Source organism: Acomys minous, assembly GCF_964271855.1.
Source record: "Acomys minous genome assembly, chromosome: 15".
Classification (NCBI taxonomy): Eukaryota; Metazoa; Chordata; class Mammalia; order Rodentia; family Muridae; genus Acomys; species Acomys minous.
Window position 1 is genome coordinate 96,576,346 of NC_140497.1, and position 19,918 is coordinate 96,596,263.

The 19,918-nt window shown below is 50.7% G+C and overlaps 1 protein-coding gene across 1 annotated transcript; it reads right to left on the reverse strand.

Moving 5' to 3' along the window:
- Positions 1-10,731: 10,731 nt before the first annotated feature.
- GFI1 (growth factor independent 1 transcriptional repressor) lies at positions 10,732-19,473 on the reverse strand. Its single transcript, XM_084759892.1, has 7 exons — positions 17,933-19,473; positions 17,600-17,773; positions 17,143-17,331; positions 15,379-15,884; positions 15,102-15,239; positions 14,059-14,224; positions 10,732-11,867 (listed from the first exon to the last, which is right to left on the reverse strand). The coding sequence occupies exons 2-7, from the start codon at positions 17,712-17,714 to the stop codon at positions 11,689-11,691; spliced, it is 1,293 nt and encodes a 430-aa protein (XP_084616018.1). The 5' UTR covers positions 17,715-17,773; positions 17,933-19,473; the 3' UTR covers positions 10,732-11,688.
- Positions 19,474-19,918: the final 445 nt, after the last annotated feature.

Consider the following 19,918-nt stretch of genomic DNA (forward strand, 5'->3'; position numbering starts at 1 on the left):
TGTTGCAGCCAATCAAGAAATGTGAGTATCACCCAGTCCTGGCAAAGGTCTCAACTTCAGCTAGCTAAATGCAGGAAATCCAGAAAAAGACACACACACACACACACACACACACACACACACACACACACACACACAGAATTCCCTAGGAGCACCACAGGAAGGAATATGGCAAGATTTCTCAATGACACATGAAGGCAGCAGTGTGCATACAACCCAAATCCACCATGGTATTTGAGAAATAAACTTTATTGTGTAAGCCACTGAGATTTGCAGGCAGGTACTGCAGCAACTAGAGAGCCGTTTGTTCTGACAGGCATGCCCGGCAGCTTAAAGACCATGACAAGTAACTCTGCCTGCCAACCCGTCTGCGTCACAGGGCTCCCAGAGAGATGGTCAAACATTATTCTGGGTGTGTCTGTGAGGGCCGCTCTGGATGAGAGTAACACTCAAACTACTATACTAAGCAAAGCGCTGACGACCTCTCTAGTGTGGGTGGGCCTCACTCAGTCTACTAAGGATTAGAATAGAGTAAAATAGTGCCCCCCCCCCCCCCGCAATATACTAGATCTGAGACATCAGTGTTGGGCCCTCACACTGGAACAGCTACCCTGGGCCTCCAGCTCGCTCACTGCAGAATTGATCCACCCCCCATAACCATACCAAGCCATTCCATAGAGCATCATTTACAAACGTGACCTTCTTGTCTCTTATTCAATGGCATTTTGCTCTTTCCTTTTTTGTACTAAGAACTGAACTCGGCCAAGGCCCTCTAGGCAAGAACTCTGCCACTGAGCTACAGCCCAAGACATTTTAAATTTTATCTGAGGCAAGGGCTTACATAAACTACCTATGCTCACTACCTTGAGCTCACTCTGTAGCCCAGGCATGCCCTGAAATGATGCTCCCCTCACCTCAGCCCCCTTAGTAGCCAGCACCACAGGCCAACACCACCACAGTTCAGCACAACTCAGCGTCTGTCTCTCCAAACTGACGGAAACTGTCCTAGGACATTTCAGATTTACTTCCCAGACCTGAAGCTCTCTGGTCCTGGACCAAGGATGACTAGCAGGAGGCGAGTCCCCTGAGAAAACACCATCAGTGGCGCACAGAGGGTGTTTGGTTAGATAGCTGGCCCTACACTTGGCCAGGCTGACTTACCCTCCCGTGCCCAATATGAAAGTAAGTGTGATGGATCCGTCAGCCAAAACCTGCCCTGCCCTGTCGTGATTTACCTGACAATGAACCGGGGTTTGAAGTGTGCAGTGTAGCTGCTTCCTCTGGCTGAGGCATCCCTGACAGAGGAGGGGAAAGGCTATATGAACTCACAACAGAGCCCAGGACCCACAAGCCTCCTCCCACAGACTACATAATCTGGGGGAGGCGAAAGGCCTCTTCGGTGGAGCTGCCTGCAAACTGTGCAGCAGATTCCAGGGATACGGCTTGAATGCATGGTTGTCACCGCGCTGGGCTGGACTTCTCAGCAGGCCACCCCGGTTCTAGCTTAGTGAAGGAGTAGGCTCTGTGGGAGATGCAATGCGCTCACTGCTTCTCTAAGCTAGAACTGGCGGGGTCCTCCCTGTGCGCTGTCGCTGGTGTTGTATCTGGCGAACACAGGTTTGCTCACAGCCCCACAGGAGTCATCAAATAAATACTGAGTAAATGTTTAGTGTGACTTTGCTAACAGCTTTTTTTCTTTTTTTTAATTCAGTAAGAAATGTGTGGTGCGTACACAGGACACAATCATTTCACAAAAAATGTGTATGAGCATCTGCTGGCTGCACCTGTTCCTTCCTCCTTGAGCCATGCACAGAGAGACAGATGAACAGACAGAACAGCAGGACAGTGCTGACCTCTTTTTCCACAGCGTCTGGAGCAGAAGGACTTGGCTGCACACTTCCTTCCTTCCTTCCTTCCTTCCTTCCTTCCTTCCTTCCTCCTTTCCTTCCTTTCTTTTTCAGTTTTCACAGACAGGGTCTCTCTGTATAGCCCTAGCTATATCCTAGACACACCAGGCTGGCCTCCAACTCACAGTGATCCTCCTGCCTCTGCCTCCCAAGTGCTGGGATTAAAGGCGTGCGCCACCACACCAAGCCAGCTACATACATCTTAAGCATGCCTTGATAGTTGTCATGTTTAGATAGTGTTTAAAAAAAAAAAAGTGAGCTGGGAGCAGTGACACTCGCCTGTAATCCCAGCACTGGGAGGTGGGGATGGGCAGAGGCAGGCAGATTTCTATGAGCTCAAGGCTTGCCTGGACTACAAAGCAAGTCCATGATAGCCAAGGCTGTGCAGAGAAACCCTGTCTTGAAGAACAAAAGAAAATGACAAAACAACAACAACAAAATGTTACAGTGTAGATGGGGGAAAAAAAGAGGAGGATTTACAAATAAAAGATTTTGAGGAGTATCTAGTTCAGCCTTTATTTTAATTTTCTTATTTTTATGTATTCTTTTATATACTGTGTGGCATAACCAAAAACCAGGCAAAAGTAAGTCATAAATATACAAAAGCCCGCGCTGTGGCGGCTCTCCCTCAGCCAGGCTGAGATTATCTATTAATCCTCCCATGAATAGTGGTTTCAGTGCAGGGAAAGAGGAAGTCGGGTTTCTGTGAAATCTCAGGGCAGGAAACTTCACGAGGTGGAACACACACAAGTGTACTAAACGCTGGGAAGGAACGGCTCCCGACCCTCCCCAGAAGTCTCAGGGCTCTCCACTCCAACCCGCTGGCCCAGGCTGACTACTGAGGCTCGACTGTGCAGCTCTTAGACAGACACCCAGTTGGCTCTGCTTCTCAGAAGGGGCAACCTAGGAATTATCCGGTTCATGTGGAAAAAAAAAAAAACAGAATTGAAACTAGGCTTCTTAATTTAACAAAATAAGAAATTTCTCAATGAAGTTTGTAAAGCTTTAAGAACTAAATCTGGCTTCCTGTTTTCACTTCTTTCCCACAGTTAAAATCAGGCTCTGAAAGCCTTGCAAGTTAGGATCCTCCCGAAATACCAGAAAGTGAACAGGTGCTCTAAAGCAATGTCTAGCTGTTTGGGGCTGAGCAGACTTTCAAACTTCCTCCCCCTTTCTCTCGTGTGCATGTAGATTTTATTGGTAAATGTTTGTTGGACATTAGAGAGCAGCAAACACATACATAGACAATCTAAAAGAATAAAAAACTAACATTTTGGCAGGACATGATAGCACAGCCCTAAATCCCAGTGGTCATAATGAAGTAAAGATATTTTTTTATCTGTAAATATCTACTACATAACGAATTAAAGGGAAAGGGGCCATAAGGCTTTTCAAGAAATTTGAAAAAAACAATAAGAGTAAATAAATACTTATAAACTATTAGAAGATTGCATTTGTCTGGGTAAAATCACACACCTGAACCCTGAGCACTCAAGAGATTACATCTATGTAGAAAGACCGCATCCCCTAAGAATCTAACCAAACAAAGGCAACATTCACCCCAGGACCCAGTGCAGCTCTGCAGTAGGGTGCTGCAGATTGAAGGCCCCATCTTCCACTTCCACCACTGACAAAGAAAGGAGGGAGACAAATAGAAAATCTTACCCTAATAGTTTTTTTGAGACAGTCTTTCACCAGGTAACTTGGGCTAGACTAGAACTGACAGAGGTCCACTAGCCTCTGCCTCCCCAGTGCTGTGAAGAAAGGTGTGTGCTTCTATGCCTAGCACAAATATGATTTTTTAAAAAAAAACATTTATTTCTGTTCTGGTTTGGTGTCTGCTACTGTGATAAGACACCAGGACCAAAAGCAACTTGGGAAGGAAAGGGTTTATTCCGCCTCACGGGTGACATGCCATCACTGAGGGAGTCAGGGCAGAAGCTCAGATAGGAACTGAAGTCCACGGAGGAACATTTCTCACTGGCTAGCTTCCTTGCTCATGTCCAGTGACTTTCCTTGTACAACCCAGGCCTACCTGCCTAAGGTTGGTGCTGCCCACAGTGGGCTGGGACCTCCTACATCACTAGCAATCAAGAAAATACCCCCCAAGAAGTGGCCATGGCCTAATCTGATGGGGCAACTCCTCACTTGAGGTCCCCTCTTGCCAGTGGTGTCAAGGTGACTATCAAGATCAGCCATCAAAATGTGTTTTGTGTGTGTATGTGTGTGTGTGTGTGTGTGTGTGTGTATGTGTGTGTTATATACATATGTTGCATATGTATGTGCACACATGTGTGCCTGAGTGTGGGAGCCAAAGGTAATTGCATAAAAAGATGGTATAAAAAAGAAATGGTGGTAATTTAGATGGAAAAAGAGGAATATTTATAAACAAAAAGAATTTGAAGAGTATCTAGTTTTACCTTTATTTAATTTTTTAAGTTTTATGTATACTTTTATATACTGCATGGCATAGTCAAAACCCAGGCAAAAGTAAGTCATAAATATGCCATACAAAAGTGCTACTCTGTGGTGGTTTGCCTCCCTCCTCTATGACTCTTCACATCATCATCACCATCACAGTTGTCATTGTCATCATCATCATCATGACCGCCATCACCACCATCATCATCATCACCATCACCGCCATCATCATCAATGTCATCATCATAGTTGTCATCATCATCACTACCACCATCGTCGTCATCATCATCATCATCATCATCATCACCGCAGTTGTCATCATCGTCATCATCGTCATCATCATCATCATCACACGATCACAGTTGTCATTGTCATCATCATCATCATGACCGCCATCACCACCATCATCATCATCACCATCACCGCCATCATCATCAATGTCATCATCATAGTTGTCATCATCATCACTACCACCACCATCATCATCATCATCATCATCACTGCAGTTGTCATCATCGTCATCATCGTCATCATCATCATCATCACACGATCACAGTTGTCATTGTCATCATCATCATCATGACTGCCATCACCACCATCATCATCATCACCATCACCACCACCTTCACCACCACCACCATCATCACCACCACCATCACCACCACCTTCACCACCATCATCACCATCACCACCACCATCATCACCGTCATCACCATCATCATCATCAAACAGGGTCTGTCACTGAGCCAGGAGCTCTCTGATTTGCAAGACAAGCTGGCCAGCGAGCCCCAGAGATCCTCCTGTCTCCAGCTCCCCAGTATTGTCACCTCATGTCTTGCCTGGCTTTTCCCATGGATTCTGAGGGTCTGTAGGTAAAGCCTCATGCTCACACAGCAAGCACCTCACGCACTGAGCCGTCTCCCCAGACCTTAGCTTCATTTCTTAAAAGCTATTTGCCAACGCCCTACTAAAAACATCACACTAAATTCAGAAGATTAAGAGCGTCCCCTACTCCCATTCATCGCAGCGCTGGCCATTGCTGCCACGAAGTAGGGAAGAGTAGCGTGAGGGGAGGAGGGAAAGCTATAACCAGGGGATGGGGGATGGGAGGCGTGAGGCTGGGACTGGAAGGAGAGAAGGAAGGGGGCGGGGATCAGGCTGTAAAGTGATCAAATTTAAAATGCTGTAATAACAAGGCAGGGCTCCCTGCTGTAAAATTGTTTGAAAATACAGAAAATCAGAGTTGATCAAACTCTCCTAACACAAAACAGATAATCCACTGGCATTCAGATGAAGGAATTCTATATGTAGCAGTTAAAAATCATGAAGAAATCCACAGGCAACAACACAACATTTCAAGAACGAAGCACTGAGCTAAAATAAAAACATAGACATATAAACCAAGAGGTCATTCCTGCGGGGTTGAAATATGCTATAGCATAAAGCAGATGGAAATATAAAGAAATCCACAGCATTGCTTCAGCCCTGACAGTTGCATTTCTCATCTATAGCGAATGCCTCTGAGGGGAAGCAGATGACAGGAAGTGAGGCCAATCCAGTGACCTTCCATCTCACCTGTAGCCGATCCAGTGACCTTCCATCTCACCTGCAGCTGATCCAGTGACCTTCCATCTCACCTGTAGCCGATCCAGTGACCTTCCATCTCACCTGTAGCCGATCCAGTGACCTTCCATCTCACCTGTAGCCGATCCAGTGACCTTCCATCTCACCTGTAGCCGATCCAGTGACCTTCCATCTCACCTGCAGCTGATCCAGTGACCTTCCATCTCACCTGCAGCTGATCCAGTGACCTTCCATCTCACCTGCAGCTGATCCAGTGACCTTCCATCTCACCTGCAGCCGATCCAGTGACCTTCCATCTCACCTGTAGCCGATCCAGTGACCTTCCATCTCACCTGCAGCCGATCCAGTGACCTTCCATCTCACCTGTAGCCGATCCAGTGACCTTCCATCTCACCTGCAGCCGATCCGGTGACCTTCCATCTCACCTGCAGCTGATCCGGTGACCTTCCATCTCACCTGCAGCTGATCCGGTGACCTTCCATCTCACCTGCAGCTGATCCGGTGACCTTCCATCTCACCTGCAGCTGATCCGGTGACCTTCCATCTCACCTGCAGCTGATCCAGTGACCTTCCATCTCACCTGTAGTATTCTACTTCAAAGTAAAGCAACTTAAGGTGCTTGCCAGTATGCCTGATGCCCAGAATCTACAGGGGATAGAGATAAAGTTGTCCGCTGACCTTAACATACCCCCCACATATATAAACAAAGACATAACAAAAATTTTTAAATGAATAAAATAGGCAAACATAACGGAATGGTGGGCACACCCCAGACAATTGTTGCTTCTTTGGAACCTTCCAGTCTGGTTTAAGGGCTTTGCTTAAAAAGTGAATAGCACTGCAATTCTAAACCTTCGTTTTTTCTAAAACATCTTCCAAAAAAAACTATAAGATTAATAATTAAATACTAAGACATCAGGGAAAAAATTGTCCAAGAGAAGATTGTTAGAACTCACATGGAACCAGACATGTGTGGTCCACGCCTTTGATCCCAGCACTCAGGGAGGCAGAGGCAGGGAGATCTCTGTGAATTCGAGGCCAGCCTAGTCTACAAAGTGAGTCCAGGACAGCCAAGGCTACACGGAGACACCCTGTCTCAAAAACAAAAAAAGTCACCTGTAAATCCAGCCCTCAGAAGGCAAAGAGATTGCTAGCTCAGAGTTAAACCCTTCTCAAAATAATTAATAATTAATAATAATAACAATAATAAATAAAAAGGTCCAAATTCTTATTGTGAAATATATTTCAGTTTTAGATGTATGTTTATATAGCAAATAAATGAATGAAGCATTTAGAGATAAATTATGAGTACCCTGACCAAAAAAATTAAACAAACAAAAGTATATAGACCTTTGGATAAAGGGTTGGAAAACAAAAACTAATCCGTGAACTTTAAAGGTAGGCTCTGGGTGAAATGTGTCTGAATTTTTTGTTTTAGACTAGGCTTAATGGATAAAAAGAGTTGGTTAAATAAATATGTGATGAGCTTCATAGAAACCGTTGACTTTGGTAATAACTCAGAAGAGCAGATTTAACCAGACAGAGTTCTAGAGATGCAAGGGGAGATCAGTGAGGGCCTTTTGGTTTCCTTTCTGCTAACTTGCTTCTGTTAAATGATCAGGTTAAACAGACAAAAGGGCTTGGGTCAAATCATTATGTTCACCCAAATGATGCTCGCTGCCCCTTTAATTAAGGCGGGGCTTAGAGAACTCAATTGTTCCATTTGTGTCTCAAACCAATCAGATGGAATTCACCTTTTACTGGGCTTGAATCCTGATAGCTCAGCACACTTGATAGGTAACTTAATCATGTCTGGTGTCGATGAACAAAACTCAAATTAGCTCCTGAAGACTTCTCAGAGTTAGCTGTGCTTTTCCACTTTTGTGCAAGAGCTGAGCTTCACCAACTGGCTAGCTGGAGGTGTTATTAAAAATTTAGTGACAGAAACAAAGTGCGCTGGTGTCTCCCGTTACCCTTTCTACTGTTACTCTGGCAGACAAAAGGCAGAGAGCCCACCTCATGAATAATGTGACATGGAATATTCACAATCCATTTTTAATGGAGCCAAGTAATAACATTAAAAGAGATATTTGCAATCTTCAAATTTCACAGGGCACCTGGCACAGTAATTTGTTTTGATTCTAAACTGAGGGATATTGAGATAAATATTTTTCCCAATAAAAAAGCATATAGTTAACACCAAAAGTATAATTTCTAGACTAAGCATGGTAAAACACACCTGTTATCCCAGCCACTTGAGCCCCCATAATCACAGGGAGATTATGAGTTCAAGTCCAGCCTGGGCTACATAGCAAGCCCTGTCTCAAAGAACTCAAAGAACACAAACAACTAACACAACACAGAAAGGGAGAGGGAGGGAGACAGATGGACAGACAGACAGAGAGAGACAGAGAGCAAGAGAGAGAGGGAGAGAGGAAGAGAGGGGGAGAGAAAGAGGGAGGGAGAGAGACAGATGGGCAGAGAGAGACAGATGGACAGACAGAGAGAGAGAGAGGGAGAGAGAGGGGGAGGGAAAGAGTTAAGAGAGAGGAGAAGGAGAGAGACAGAGAGCAAGAGAGAAGAGAGAGTAAGAGAGAGCATGTGTGAGGAAGAGAGAGAGAAGAGGAGAGAGAGACAGAGAGCAAGAGAGAACACAACTCCCAATAGCATAAACAAAAAAGTAAAAGTGGACCAAAGAGCCTCCTGGCCTCAATAAGATGGGGAGAAGACAGAGCCCATAGATTTCAATCACTCCAACCCCCCCCCTTTATTACAATTTTACTTTTCAATCAAGTTGAACTAACAGACCAGTGCACACACTGACTCGTGAGCAAGATGTCTTCTCTTCATTCAATCAGGCTTTGCCTCCCAGGATACTGTGAATGGATTCCCCTACCCTCATACCCTTCATCACCCACAGTTCCTGAAAAGCTGCCTTCCAGCCTCACACAGGAGCAAACTTTGACTGAGAGTCCACCGGCCAGGAAAGATTTGGTCACAAAGGCCGCCAAGGACTTAGATTGGAGAGACACAAAGGCCCCCGAAACCCCCACTCAGAAAGTCTCCTGTGGCTCCTGGCTGCAGGAGGAGGCAGGTGGCTTCTCGGCACCCCACAGAACCTGAGCTCACTTCTGTGTCTGCAAACACGCACTGGGGACTCAGTTAACATGTGAGAAGTTGACCTGGATGGAAATGGGCAGGTGCTGGCCGGTCCACTGGGCCACGTGTGTGGGCTGAAGGTCCTGAAGCCTCCAGAGCGCAGGCAGCAGGGAAGGCCAGGACTTCGCTCCTGTTTCAGGCTTTTAAAGGACCTGTGGACGGGACTGGAAGAAAATTAGCTTGTGTTGGCTGGTTTCATGTCAGCTCGACCCACACTGGAGTTATCTCAGCACAGGGAGCCTCATCGGAGAAAGTGTGTCCATGAGATCGGGCTGTAGTGAGTAAGGAAGGAGGGCCCAGCCCATTGTGGGTGAGGTTGGACAAGCCATGAGGAACAAGCCAGTGAGCAGCACCCTCCACAGCCTCTGCATCAGCTCCTGACTCCAGGTTCCTGCCCTGTTTGAGTTCCTGCCTTGGCCTCCCTCAGTGGAAGATGACTTGTGATATGCAAGCCAAAAATACACAAATAAACCCTTTCCTCCTCGTGGTGTTCGTCACAGGATAGTGACCCCAGGACAAACCCAGATCCACAATCCACATCAGCCAGCCAGCCAGCCAGCCAATCAATCAACCTCTCTCTCTCCTTCCCTTTGTCTTCTCTCCTTTTCACTCCAGTCTCCATGGGATCTGAGTAGTCAGAACTAGATTGGGGTGGAAGGACCAGGGCTTTGCAGTGGGAACATCTGTCAAGTCGCAGGATGCCTCAGTGACAGCGTCTGCACTGAGCCCCGGGCTGGGGAGGGCTCTGAGCAAAGCACCTGAGTTGTGCCCAGCACTTATGTCACACAGCTCACAACAATCCAGCTTCAAGGGACACCTCAGGCACCTGCACATTCATGCACATACATTTACACACATACCACACACACACAAACACACACACATACACATAAACAAGTGAATATTTTAAAAGCACTCAGATCTCTAAATCAAAGATTTTTTTTTTAATCTACAAGCCTATGTCCTGGTATTTTTTGTTTTGTTTTGTTTTGTTTTGAGGTGAAATTCTCAGAGGTAAGAACCAATGTCCCTATGGATCCATCTAGGACTCCACAAGCTATAGGAGTTGAGTTTTATACGCCTCCTAAGTTTTCATTTAAGATGGATTGGGCAGGTGTGGGTGGCACAGTCCTTTAATCCCAGCACTTAGAAGGCAGACGGACCTCGATGAGTTCACTATATGCATATAGTGAGACTCTCTTTCAAAAGATGAAAGAACAGAGAGCTAGGTAGGTTGGTTGGCTGGTTGGTTGTGGGGCTGGAGAGCTAGCCCAGCAGTTTTAGACTGCCTCCTGCTCTTTAGAAGGACCTGAGTTTGGTTATCAGCACACGTCTGGTGGCTTGCAACCACTCACAACTACCTCAGCTCAATGAGGTCCTCTCTGGCCTCTGTGGTTATGAGCACACATGTGCACCTATCCACACACAAACACATGATTAAAAATAATAAAAATAAATCTGTTTTAGAGAGAAGTAAGTGTCTCTGAGGAGTAAAAGGAAAGGAAAAATAATGGAAATTGGAGCAATCAGGATTTACTCTTTGATAATTCTCTACACTCCTCCTGTCCCAGCGTACCCCACAGGGAGAAATAAGCAAAACCAACAATGCCTTCCCCTGAAATCCCTGGCCTAATGAAAGGCAAGCTGCAATAATCTTAATACTTTATTAAGTTAAAACAACATTCTAATAAATATGATCTAGCATACATAATGCACTCAAGAAGATTTAGAAATATTTACAACCCTCACAATAAAAATACGACTTTTTCCCCTGGGTGTACACAAGCGGCAGGAACTGAGTCCACAGTCTTTATCCAACTTCTACCGTTTTATGAAATAGCCACTTGACCATGAAAACTGGATTTGCTCATGGATTTTTAAAATAACCTTCCAATTGTTTTTTTACACTTGAAAAACTCCCAAAGGGAAGTCTGAGTGTTTGTGTGGCCTTTTTTTCAGTACTCCTTGGAAGAGAAGAACTCAGTTGGGGTCCAACTGATAGCTTTCGGGGGAGGGTGACTTCCATTTCTGGCTCCTCAGTCAGTACCTAGCATGGTCTGATAACCTGTGGTCGATAAACCCCTGCTGAGTACACAAAGGACATCGTGTCCACACCTCCTCTGAGGACTACACAAGGCCTCTGACTCTCCATTTTCTTCCTGCTGCTTCTTTGCAGCAGGCTTACTGGTGTATGCAGTGATTTCAAAGGAGTGAGGTTTGCTTCCCTAAACCAGAGTCTGAAGGAGGAGAGAGGAGTCAGCCTTCTCCTCAGAACAGTGATGCTCTTCTCTCTCAATGAACGCACCAATAGTGTCCAAAGTTTAAGCGCTGCAAAGGACTGAGGGATGCGAGATTTCCTTTGCGCTCTCCATCTTCAGCTGCGGAGATGCCCAAAGCACCGACCATCGCTGTGGTCCCGCTCTGGGCTGACCTTTGAGAAGGGAATTTATCTCCCCCAGCAGCTTCGGGAAGAAAAGTGAAGGGGTTTAACCATGGTGAGCTTTGCACACGGGACTCAGAGCCTGAGGAGGGGCTGGAGGCAGGCTGGGAAGGCACCCTCCGCGGACCGGGCGCGCGATAGTGTTACGGGGCTGCTGTTGCAGAAGGCCAGGGGTACTCATTTGAGTCCATGCTGCGTCTCCCGGTGCCTCCTGAGATCCACCTTCCTCTGGAAGCCCTTCCCGCACAGGTCACAGCCAAAGGGCTTGAAGCCTGTGTGCTTTCTGCTGTGTGTGATGAGGTTGGAGCTCTGACTGAACGCTTTGCCACACACCTGGCATTTGTGGGGCTTCTCACCTGCAAGGACCAAGGGCAGGAAGTATGAGCCTATGATCAAGCTGGGAGGGGCCCCCGTTGCAACCCACGGTGGCTCTTGCTAGCAGCTGGCTAAGACCTTAAAGGGCTGTGATGCTTCGCTACCTCCTGGCTTGTAAGTCGGTACCAGCAAGCCACGGGTGTACCAGGTGGAAGGGAAGGCTTTTTGAGTGGAGGCTCCCAGCCAAAGGTCTCAAACGGTTTCCTGCTAAACGGAAACTGAGCAAAGGCCACGTGCCTTCGCCAGCTGAGTCCACCCCGGAGGACTAGCCTGCCAGCTTTTAGAAGCACAGGCCCCCACAGCAGATGTTCAGCAGGAGAGGTGGGAGGGGCCGTCCTACAGACCCTATGACTACTTTCCTCTGAGGAAGTTTTCAAATCTGAGTTTCCAAGTGGGTGTAGTTCTGTGTGGCCGGTGAAGCTGTCTTCCTTGCGCTTGAAGAACACAGGCTCATCCAATGTCTTTTTTTTTTTTTTTTTAAGTCCACATTCGGACCACAAATCAGTTCGTAAGGCTGTCTATTCTTTTTATCTTTTACTTCTTTTTTTTTAATTGAAGTTTTAAATCACAGGTTTCCTAATATGCTAACAACTCTGGTGCAGATCAATAGCCAGCGGAGGGAAAATATTTAAAATAGGTAACAAGAAGAAAACCAGCAGCTTCCGTCTTTCCTCGCTCTTGTGCACTGGTTAAAATTTGGGTAAACGGCACACGTTCCCAAACAGTCCCCTTAGGGCCCTATGGCTGGGACTTGGCCTTGAGAGGTCAAACAGACAAGCGAAAAGTGTGTCTGCCTACTCGTTTTCAAGATCTTCCATCTCCCTTTGTGCTTAAGATTTCTTGATAAAGACTCGCCTTACAAAACCTACCCTGTCCTCTAAAGGCAAACAGGCTGAGAAATAAACTCTAGCCATAATAGGAACGTCTAATAAAGGCTTAAGTGTGTCATTCAGTCAAGATTCTATTTTCATTTTTATAAAGTGTCTCAAGTGATTTATTAAGAGTGAATTTCATGAAAATTTCGGGTAAGGGGGCATGATTACAGTGAGGGCCTCCTCCCCCCACCTCGAGTTTTCTGATACAAATTTCTACATTGTTCATGAATATTTACAAACTTTGACTGACTCTTAGAAGACACAGTGATTTTTTTTTTCAGTTATAGGGTCTTGCTATATAGCCCTAGCTGGCCTAGATTCATAAAGTAGCCAAGGCTAGCCTCTGTCTCACAGGGATCCACCTGTCTTTGCCTCCTGTGTGCTGCTGCACCAGGTGTGATTTGATTTAAAGAAGTGTTCTTATCCTTTGGTAAAGTCAGAAACTGTGGCCTCATGTAACCAAGGGGCAAGAGAGTCCCTGCAGTTCACAAGCTCCCGACAGTAAGTTTACCACCCATTTGCACCTGAAGCATCAAGGAAGGCGTCCCAGGCTGCAAGCTGGAGCGCTGAGATTTACTCAAACTGGCTTTGATAGATCACTAGATGTCTGAGTAAAAAGGCCCCATTTTACTGTCTGGGGGAGCAGGAAAGGCCCAACGGAAATGAACAGTCTGAAACACTTGGATGTGTTTAAAGCATTGCCAACAGGTAAGGAACTGTCACTGTTAGGGAACAAAACCGTTGCCATTTTAAGAAGAACAACAAATGAACAGATGTTCCCCCCATTTACCAACACCCACAACTGTGAGAAAGTCCACTACAACAGCAAACGAGTCAAGGCCACATACTCTTGAGAACTCAGAAGAACAAGTCTGAACTTGAGCCCTGCGCAATCCCGGCTAAGTTACTGGTCCTTATGAGCCTCGGTTTCCTCACCTCTGAGATGGGGCTATAGAACAGTTCCTGTCTCTTGGAGCTGTCAGCACAGAGTCACCTGGAAACTTGGTGACCACTTGCCTTTCTTTTTCTACCCAAACAAAGAACACTCCTATAAAATTGAAACGTAGGTGCGGCAAGGAACCCCAGTATCTCTAGCAAACATTTAAAGTGACCTTCTGGGAGGTGTGACGCAGCAAAGCTCTTAACTTTAACATAGAGAAAGTTACTCCTTCAGACCCAATGCCAAACCAGGGTCCCTCCGGGGGAGAACTCATCCAAGCACTCACTGGAGCCAGACTGTCAGAGGGGAGTCCTGTTGGCCTCCTGAGCATCTCCTACAAGGCCAGGCTTAGCTCACCTGTGTGGATGAAGGTGTGTTTCTTCATGTCTGACTTCTGGTGGAATCTCTTGCCGCAGTACTGGCAGGGGTAGGGCCGGGTGTCCGAGTGAATGAGGAGGTGTGTGGACAGCGTGGATGACCTCTTGAAGCTCTTGCCGCAGATCTTACAATCAAAGCTGCGTTCCTGCAGGGGGGGGAGAGGGAGGAAAAAATGCTTCCCTCCTCTGATCTCACAGAGCCAGGAGCTCTCTCCCTCCCCGCCCCCCACAGGCGCATAGTTTAAAACTCCATCCCTTGCTTCAACACCTAAGGATTATCAGCCACAGCCCTCCACAGCTCCGGGGGCGGGGCGGGGCGGGGCGGGGAGTGGGAGGATGGGGGGTGGGGGGATGGGGGTGGGGGTGAGGATTGGGGAGTGGGTGAGGAATGCGTAGCTCCGCCCTACATTTTCGACACCCGTCGATAGGTTTCTTCACCCTCAACAGGACCTCAGCCACTTAAGATGCCACCCCCGCGCCCACGCCTCCCCGCCCCCGCGCCGCCGCGCTGCCGCCCCAGTCACTGTGGGTTTTGGGCGAGATGGCCTGTTGTCACGGACACTTGTGTAATAATTTGCTTATCTCCCTTTCTTTGATCATCACACAAGCACTCATCAAGGACCTGGTGTGCGCGGGCAACAGATATAAATGAATGAATGAATGAATGAATGCCCAGCGCTGGCTACCCGGTACTGTGAAGTGAACTGTTACCTTGCCACTCAGAAAGGATGAAGGGAACATAAACACTAAAGTCATTTCATCAGCAGTAAATGTCCGTGCGGGCAAAGCTTCCTCTCATCCGACAGAACCCCACCGCTGGAGGCTCGCGCAACACCTCAAACTAAGGTTGCAGCAAACCCCAGGCCTCTATCACCCACTTTTCTCTGCACACCTAAATCAGAACAAGCTGAGGGGGCTACTGGAAGGAGTCTGGATGCAGTGGGAAAGTGGCTGGGCCTGCCTCGCGGACAGACACCTCGAAAGGTTCCCTGGTGCAGGTCAGGCTGCCAGCGCCAAGCTCACCTGCGAGTGCACGGCCTTGTGCTGCTCCAGGCTCACCGCGTGCCCGAAGGTCTTGCCGCACATCTCGCACGCAAAGGGTCTCGTGCCGCTGTGGGACCGGCGCACGTGCACCTCCAGCCCGTGCGGTGTGGAGAACACCTGGGGGCGAGCGGGACCGGGGAGAAGACGGCTGAGGAGGATTGCGGGTGGGCGCAGAGCGGATGCCGGGGCGGCGGCGGCGGCGGCAGGGGACTCAGGCGCAGGGCTGACTGAGGCCAGGGCGCGCGGGGAGCCTCACCTTGCTGCATTTGATGCACTTGTAGGAGCCGCCGCCCAGGAGCAGGCGGGTGCACAGCAGCTCTGACTCCACCTTGACGCCCACGCTCTTGTCTGCGTGGAGTTCGTGGGCCCGATCTTGGTACAGCCGGCCTGCTGCTGCGCTGGGCCTTTCGTACAGCCCGGCCGCCGCCACAGGCCCGAAGTCACCGTAGAGCCCCAAGCCCGCGCCGTTGGTGGCGCCTCCTGCGCCGCCGCCGCCACCGCCGCCGCAGCTGCCCGGCGGCCCCGCACTTGCTTCGCCCGCAGCCGGCTCGGGGCCGTACCGTGCGGCCGGGTGGCCAGGCTCCGCGCCGCGCTCGCAGAACAGGCTCAGCCCCGCGCTGCGCTCCAGGGCGCTGCACTGCCGGTAGCTCCGCACCAGGTGCCTCAGGTCAGACCCCGCAAGGCCGCTCCACGCGTAGGGCTTGAGAGGCAGCGTGTAGGGCTGAGCTTCATCCAGAGACCGGCACAGGGACTTTTCGGACGCTGTGGAGGCACAAGGGACCATAGGGGCAAGTTCGAGGCTGCAGGGCGGAGCCCGCGCGCACTGCTGTCAGGCGTCCTAGCTGGTTAGAACACCCCAGGTAAAACTCAGGTAGGCCTGCGGGGCTTCCTGGGCCGGCGACAGAGCAGCAAAGTGATTCTTCAAATGACATAGGGTGAGGAGGTAGGTAAATTCTATTTGATAGTTCTCTGGCTGGATACCCCCACCCCCACCTTCCAGCACCTGCTAGTCCTGTTGGGAAAGACACTTAGAGTTTAGGGCTAGGGTCGTGCTACTAGCTCCTGACCTCTCTTATTCCAAGTATTCCACTCAATCCTCCTCCCCTTCTTCATAATCTATGGGGGGGGGGGAGGCCGATAAACTGGGAGGCCCAGGCTATCTAGAAGTATCAGCCTGAACAAACTGGACCGGCACCAAGATTTCTCAAAGCTGTGAAGCTGTTTTAGCGTAGTTAGCAAGGGACAGCAGACAAGTATGCTCATCCCTGATACATTTCTGATTAAAAAGAAAACTACAGTTAAGGGTCAGCCGCTTTCAGAAGAACTCTGCTTCCTCCACAGACGTGATTTTCGCTAAAAGTGGATACTGGATGGATATGAGTAAACGTGTACCCGCACACTGCATTCTGGGCGGGCCTGTTCCATGACAGGCTGTTAGTCACACAGAGCCAGGAAGAGCTCTCTGCTTACACGGGGGTGTGGGGGTAGTGGTGGTGGTGGCGGTGGTCGTGGTGGATGAGCTAGTCACTTGGTTTGCAGGGACCTCAGTTGCTTCCTGGAAATGAACGCAAGGGTCTGATCCCCCCTGCTCTCCCCCCCCCCCCCCAGCCTGGGCCTTCTTAGCAGGAGAAAGGGGGAAAATGAACCGTTCAAAGGCAGAGCCAGCAAGCTGAGATTTGTGGGTCTCAGGCTCCTCAGGTCTCTTGTGTGAGGTATTTGGGTCTGGGTTCTGGATTCTAGGATCTGACACTTTCTTAGCAATGAATTCTAGTAGGAAACTCTGGTAGGCTCACTTGATCTCACCTGTCAGTCCCAGGCAAACGAATTAAGAGCCAGCCTGGAGCTAAGCGCCTCGGAAGGAAGCAAGATCTCCAGTACGGGGCCTGAAGGCCTCCCCCTGCAGCCAGTCTCCTTAGGAGCCAGCTCCCTAGACAGACGTGCAGCATCTCCTGTGAGGGCTTCCCCTCAGTACTGCTAGGTCGCTGGAACTCTGTCACAAGACCTCGAAACAGGTCCTTACCTGGAGACACCGAGGGAGAAGGCGGCCTCCAGAAGTCCTCGAACTCGGAGCTCTGGTCACAGACGCTGCCTTCGCAGCTGTTGGGAGACGCAGAGGCTCTGTCGGGAGCCTCGGTTAGCTGAGAGTCGGGGGACAAACGGTCTCCGGGCTCCATCTTCGCCGCCTCGTCCTCACTCACAACGCCTCTGTCTGCGGAGAAGAGTCAGGGGAGAAGAAACACCTAAGCCTTGAGGAACTGAAGAGGTTCCACCCTGGTGCCTGCGTCCTCCTCTGTCCACTCAGACCCGGTGGATTTAGGGCCCCCCTAGGAGCGGGAAGGCCATCTCTGGCAAGCTTGGCAAGCCTGAGCCACCCGAGGGGCATTGGGATAGCCTCGCTGGTTCCCGGGAGCGGGGTGGCTTGGAGTAGAGTCGGCTTCCCCGGCAGCTGCCCCACCCGGCCTCCCTGCGCCTCGCACCTGCTCTGCCCAGCGCAGGCACGGTCTCCAGGCGGAGGGAGTAGTCTGGCCCCGGGGAACGCGGTTGGTGGTAGCTGTGCGCCTTCTTGCTCTTGACCAGGAAGGAGCGCGGCATGGTGGCCAGCCGCCGGACAGATGTTTGGGCCCTCGGTCAGCCTGAGGTTACTCCAAGTTCTGAGAGGAGGGGAGAACCGGGTCGAAATGCGGGTCAGCACGGCTGGCGGCTGTAGTCCGTGCCCAGGCCAAGGGAGAGTGCTGGCCGGGGAGGGGAGGGGAGGGGAGGGGAGGGAGGCCTGCGGGAGGAGGGGCTTGGCCCCCAGGCGCCGCGCTCACCAGGTGGCACTCGGACAGGTGGCGCGAGTCTGGGCCTCCGGCGCTACTGCAGCGGCTCAGTGGTAAAACCAGTCCCCGAGCTCTGGCTCAGGTCTATTCGCTCTGCCCTGCCCACTCCCCAGCCCTCCCCTTCCCTAGCAAGCTCGCTCATCACTCCCCAGAGAGCTGTAGTCCACAACCGGATCCGTTATCCCAACTCAGCCCTGCAAAGCCCGCCTAGTCCCTCCTAGGCTGGGGCGACTGGGACGCGTGGATTAGTTTAGCCGATCAAGGGCACCAGTGGTTGGGACCCGGAAGGGCCACAGAGCCAAGACCTCCAAGAACCCTGCGACAAACAAGCGAAAGAGGGGCGTAGTAGATAGAGGCTGAGGGTCTGTGTGCAGCAGAGGCCAGAGGGACAGGAAAGGGGGTGTGGGGGTGGCAAAGGACCAACACTTGCCTCAGGAGAAACGCCCACTGGGAAAGTGGTGCGGCCCTGGCCAGGGCGGCGGCGACCACTGTGAAACACTCCAGACCCCGTAGGCCCCGCCTCAAAAACTAAATCCCAGGAAGAAGCATTTTTTGATCTGCTCACCAAAAACTTTGTCCTGGGGAAGATGAGTCTGTGCGTGCGTGCAGACTTGCAAACACGCGGCGCCCAAATTTGTGGAGCATCAACGATTTAAGGGGCCAACAAGATGAAACCGGAGGGAGCACGAGCGAGCGAGCGAGCGAGCAGTGGCCAGGAGGCCTGGGTCCCGGAGCCAGCAGAACTGCGAGCTGGCCTCGCTCTCATTAACCCCCAATCAGTTCACCTAATCTCGGGTCGAAACCTGAGCCCGGCGGGGAGGCGGGGCTGCGACTCCGTTCCTGCTCCTCCTGGTCGGCTCTGGGGGCCGGTCAGTACGGAGGCCTAGGGTGAAACGAATCCACCTGCCTCCAAGGTCCAAGGCAATGAAGGTTGAACCGCCTCAGGGCACAGAGAAGACGAGGCGATGTACGCGCATGGTCCTCGGGCATCGTCCGGTTAGGGCCACGGAACCGGGCCGCTCTGCTCACGGGCGCGGTACGGAACAGTGTCTGTCGTCCCCACTCAAAATGAGCCTGAGGACTCCTGCTCCAGATCCCCAGCCCTAACGTGTGGGCTTCCAGGAAGAGTGGGGAGAAAAGTATGCTGGAAATCGCTCCCAGAGACCTAGGCTCCAGAAGGCCTTGGGGCTAGGGGGCCACACACCTAGGTCGAATTTGGTTCCCAGGACCAGCGCTCTGCCGCTTCGATTTTTTCCTGCACTCCTTGGACTGTACAGACTCTCAAACCAAACCAACCGAACAGCCTCCTCCCTCCCGCCCCCACACGCAATTCTTAGGGCAAGCGCGAAGAGGAGGAAAACAGGACAAGGACCCTGGGGGGCCTCGGTGAGGCTCCGGCCCGCGCTGGCCAGGAACCTGATCCGTGGGAAGCAGAAGGACTGTCTGATTCCGCGCTGGGTCTGTGCGTCAGCACCACGCGGGACAGGGTAGACACAGAGGTGGCGTCCTCACTCTTTGGCCACAAACCTACGCCTTTCTCGCACCCTGGAGGGCTTTGCTGGGTTCCGGGTAGGAGGGGGGGGATGGCAAGGCCCAAGGCCCGGCGCGTGGGAAGGCGACCTCGTGCTGCAGCTGGCGTCCAGGGGGCGGGGCGGCACGCTCCTGGCACGGCGGCCCCGCCAGGCTTCCCCCTGGTCATCTGAGGCCCCGGGAATTCGGGACCTGAAGGCAAGGCGCTCAGGAGGCGGCTTCCAGAACCTAGCTGCCGCCACATGCCCTGCCCACCAGATGTTTCCGTCCCGCGTGGGTCCCGCCCTCCTATTCTAACCTACAAACTGTGTGCCCGCTAGCCCAGATCTTTTGCTCCACCACTTGGGCGACTTCAGAGCCTAGCCGCAGGAGCTCTGCAGCAGGTGGGGACCCGCCTGCGTCCTCGGGACGTCCCCGAAGTGTCTGTGTCCTCCTACCAGCCCTCAA

Bases quoted from the DNA above. Each gene is read 5' to 3' on its own strand.
- GFI1 (XM_084759892.1), bottom strand. From the start codon at position 17,714: ATGCCGCGCTCCTTCCTGGTCAAGAGCAAGAAGGCGCACAGCTACCAC. The intron at 17,332-17,599 runs GTGCGAGGCGCA...TCTTCTCCGCAG, and splicing joins GCCTGCGCTGGGCAGAGCAG to ACAGAGGCGTTGTGAGTGAG. The intron at 15,885-17,142 runs GTAAGGACCTGT...GTGCCTCCACAG, and splicing joins TTCTCCCTCGGTGTCTCCAG to CGTCCGAAAAGTCCCTGTGC.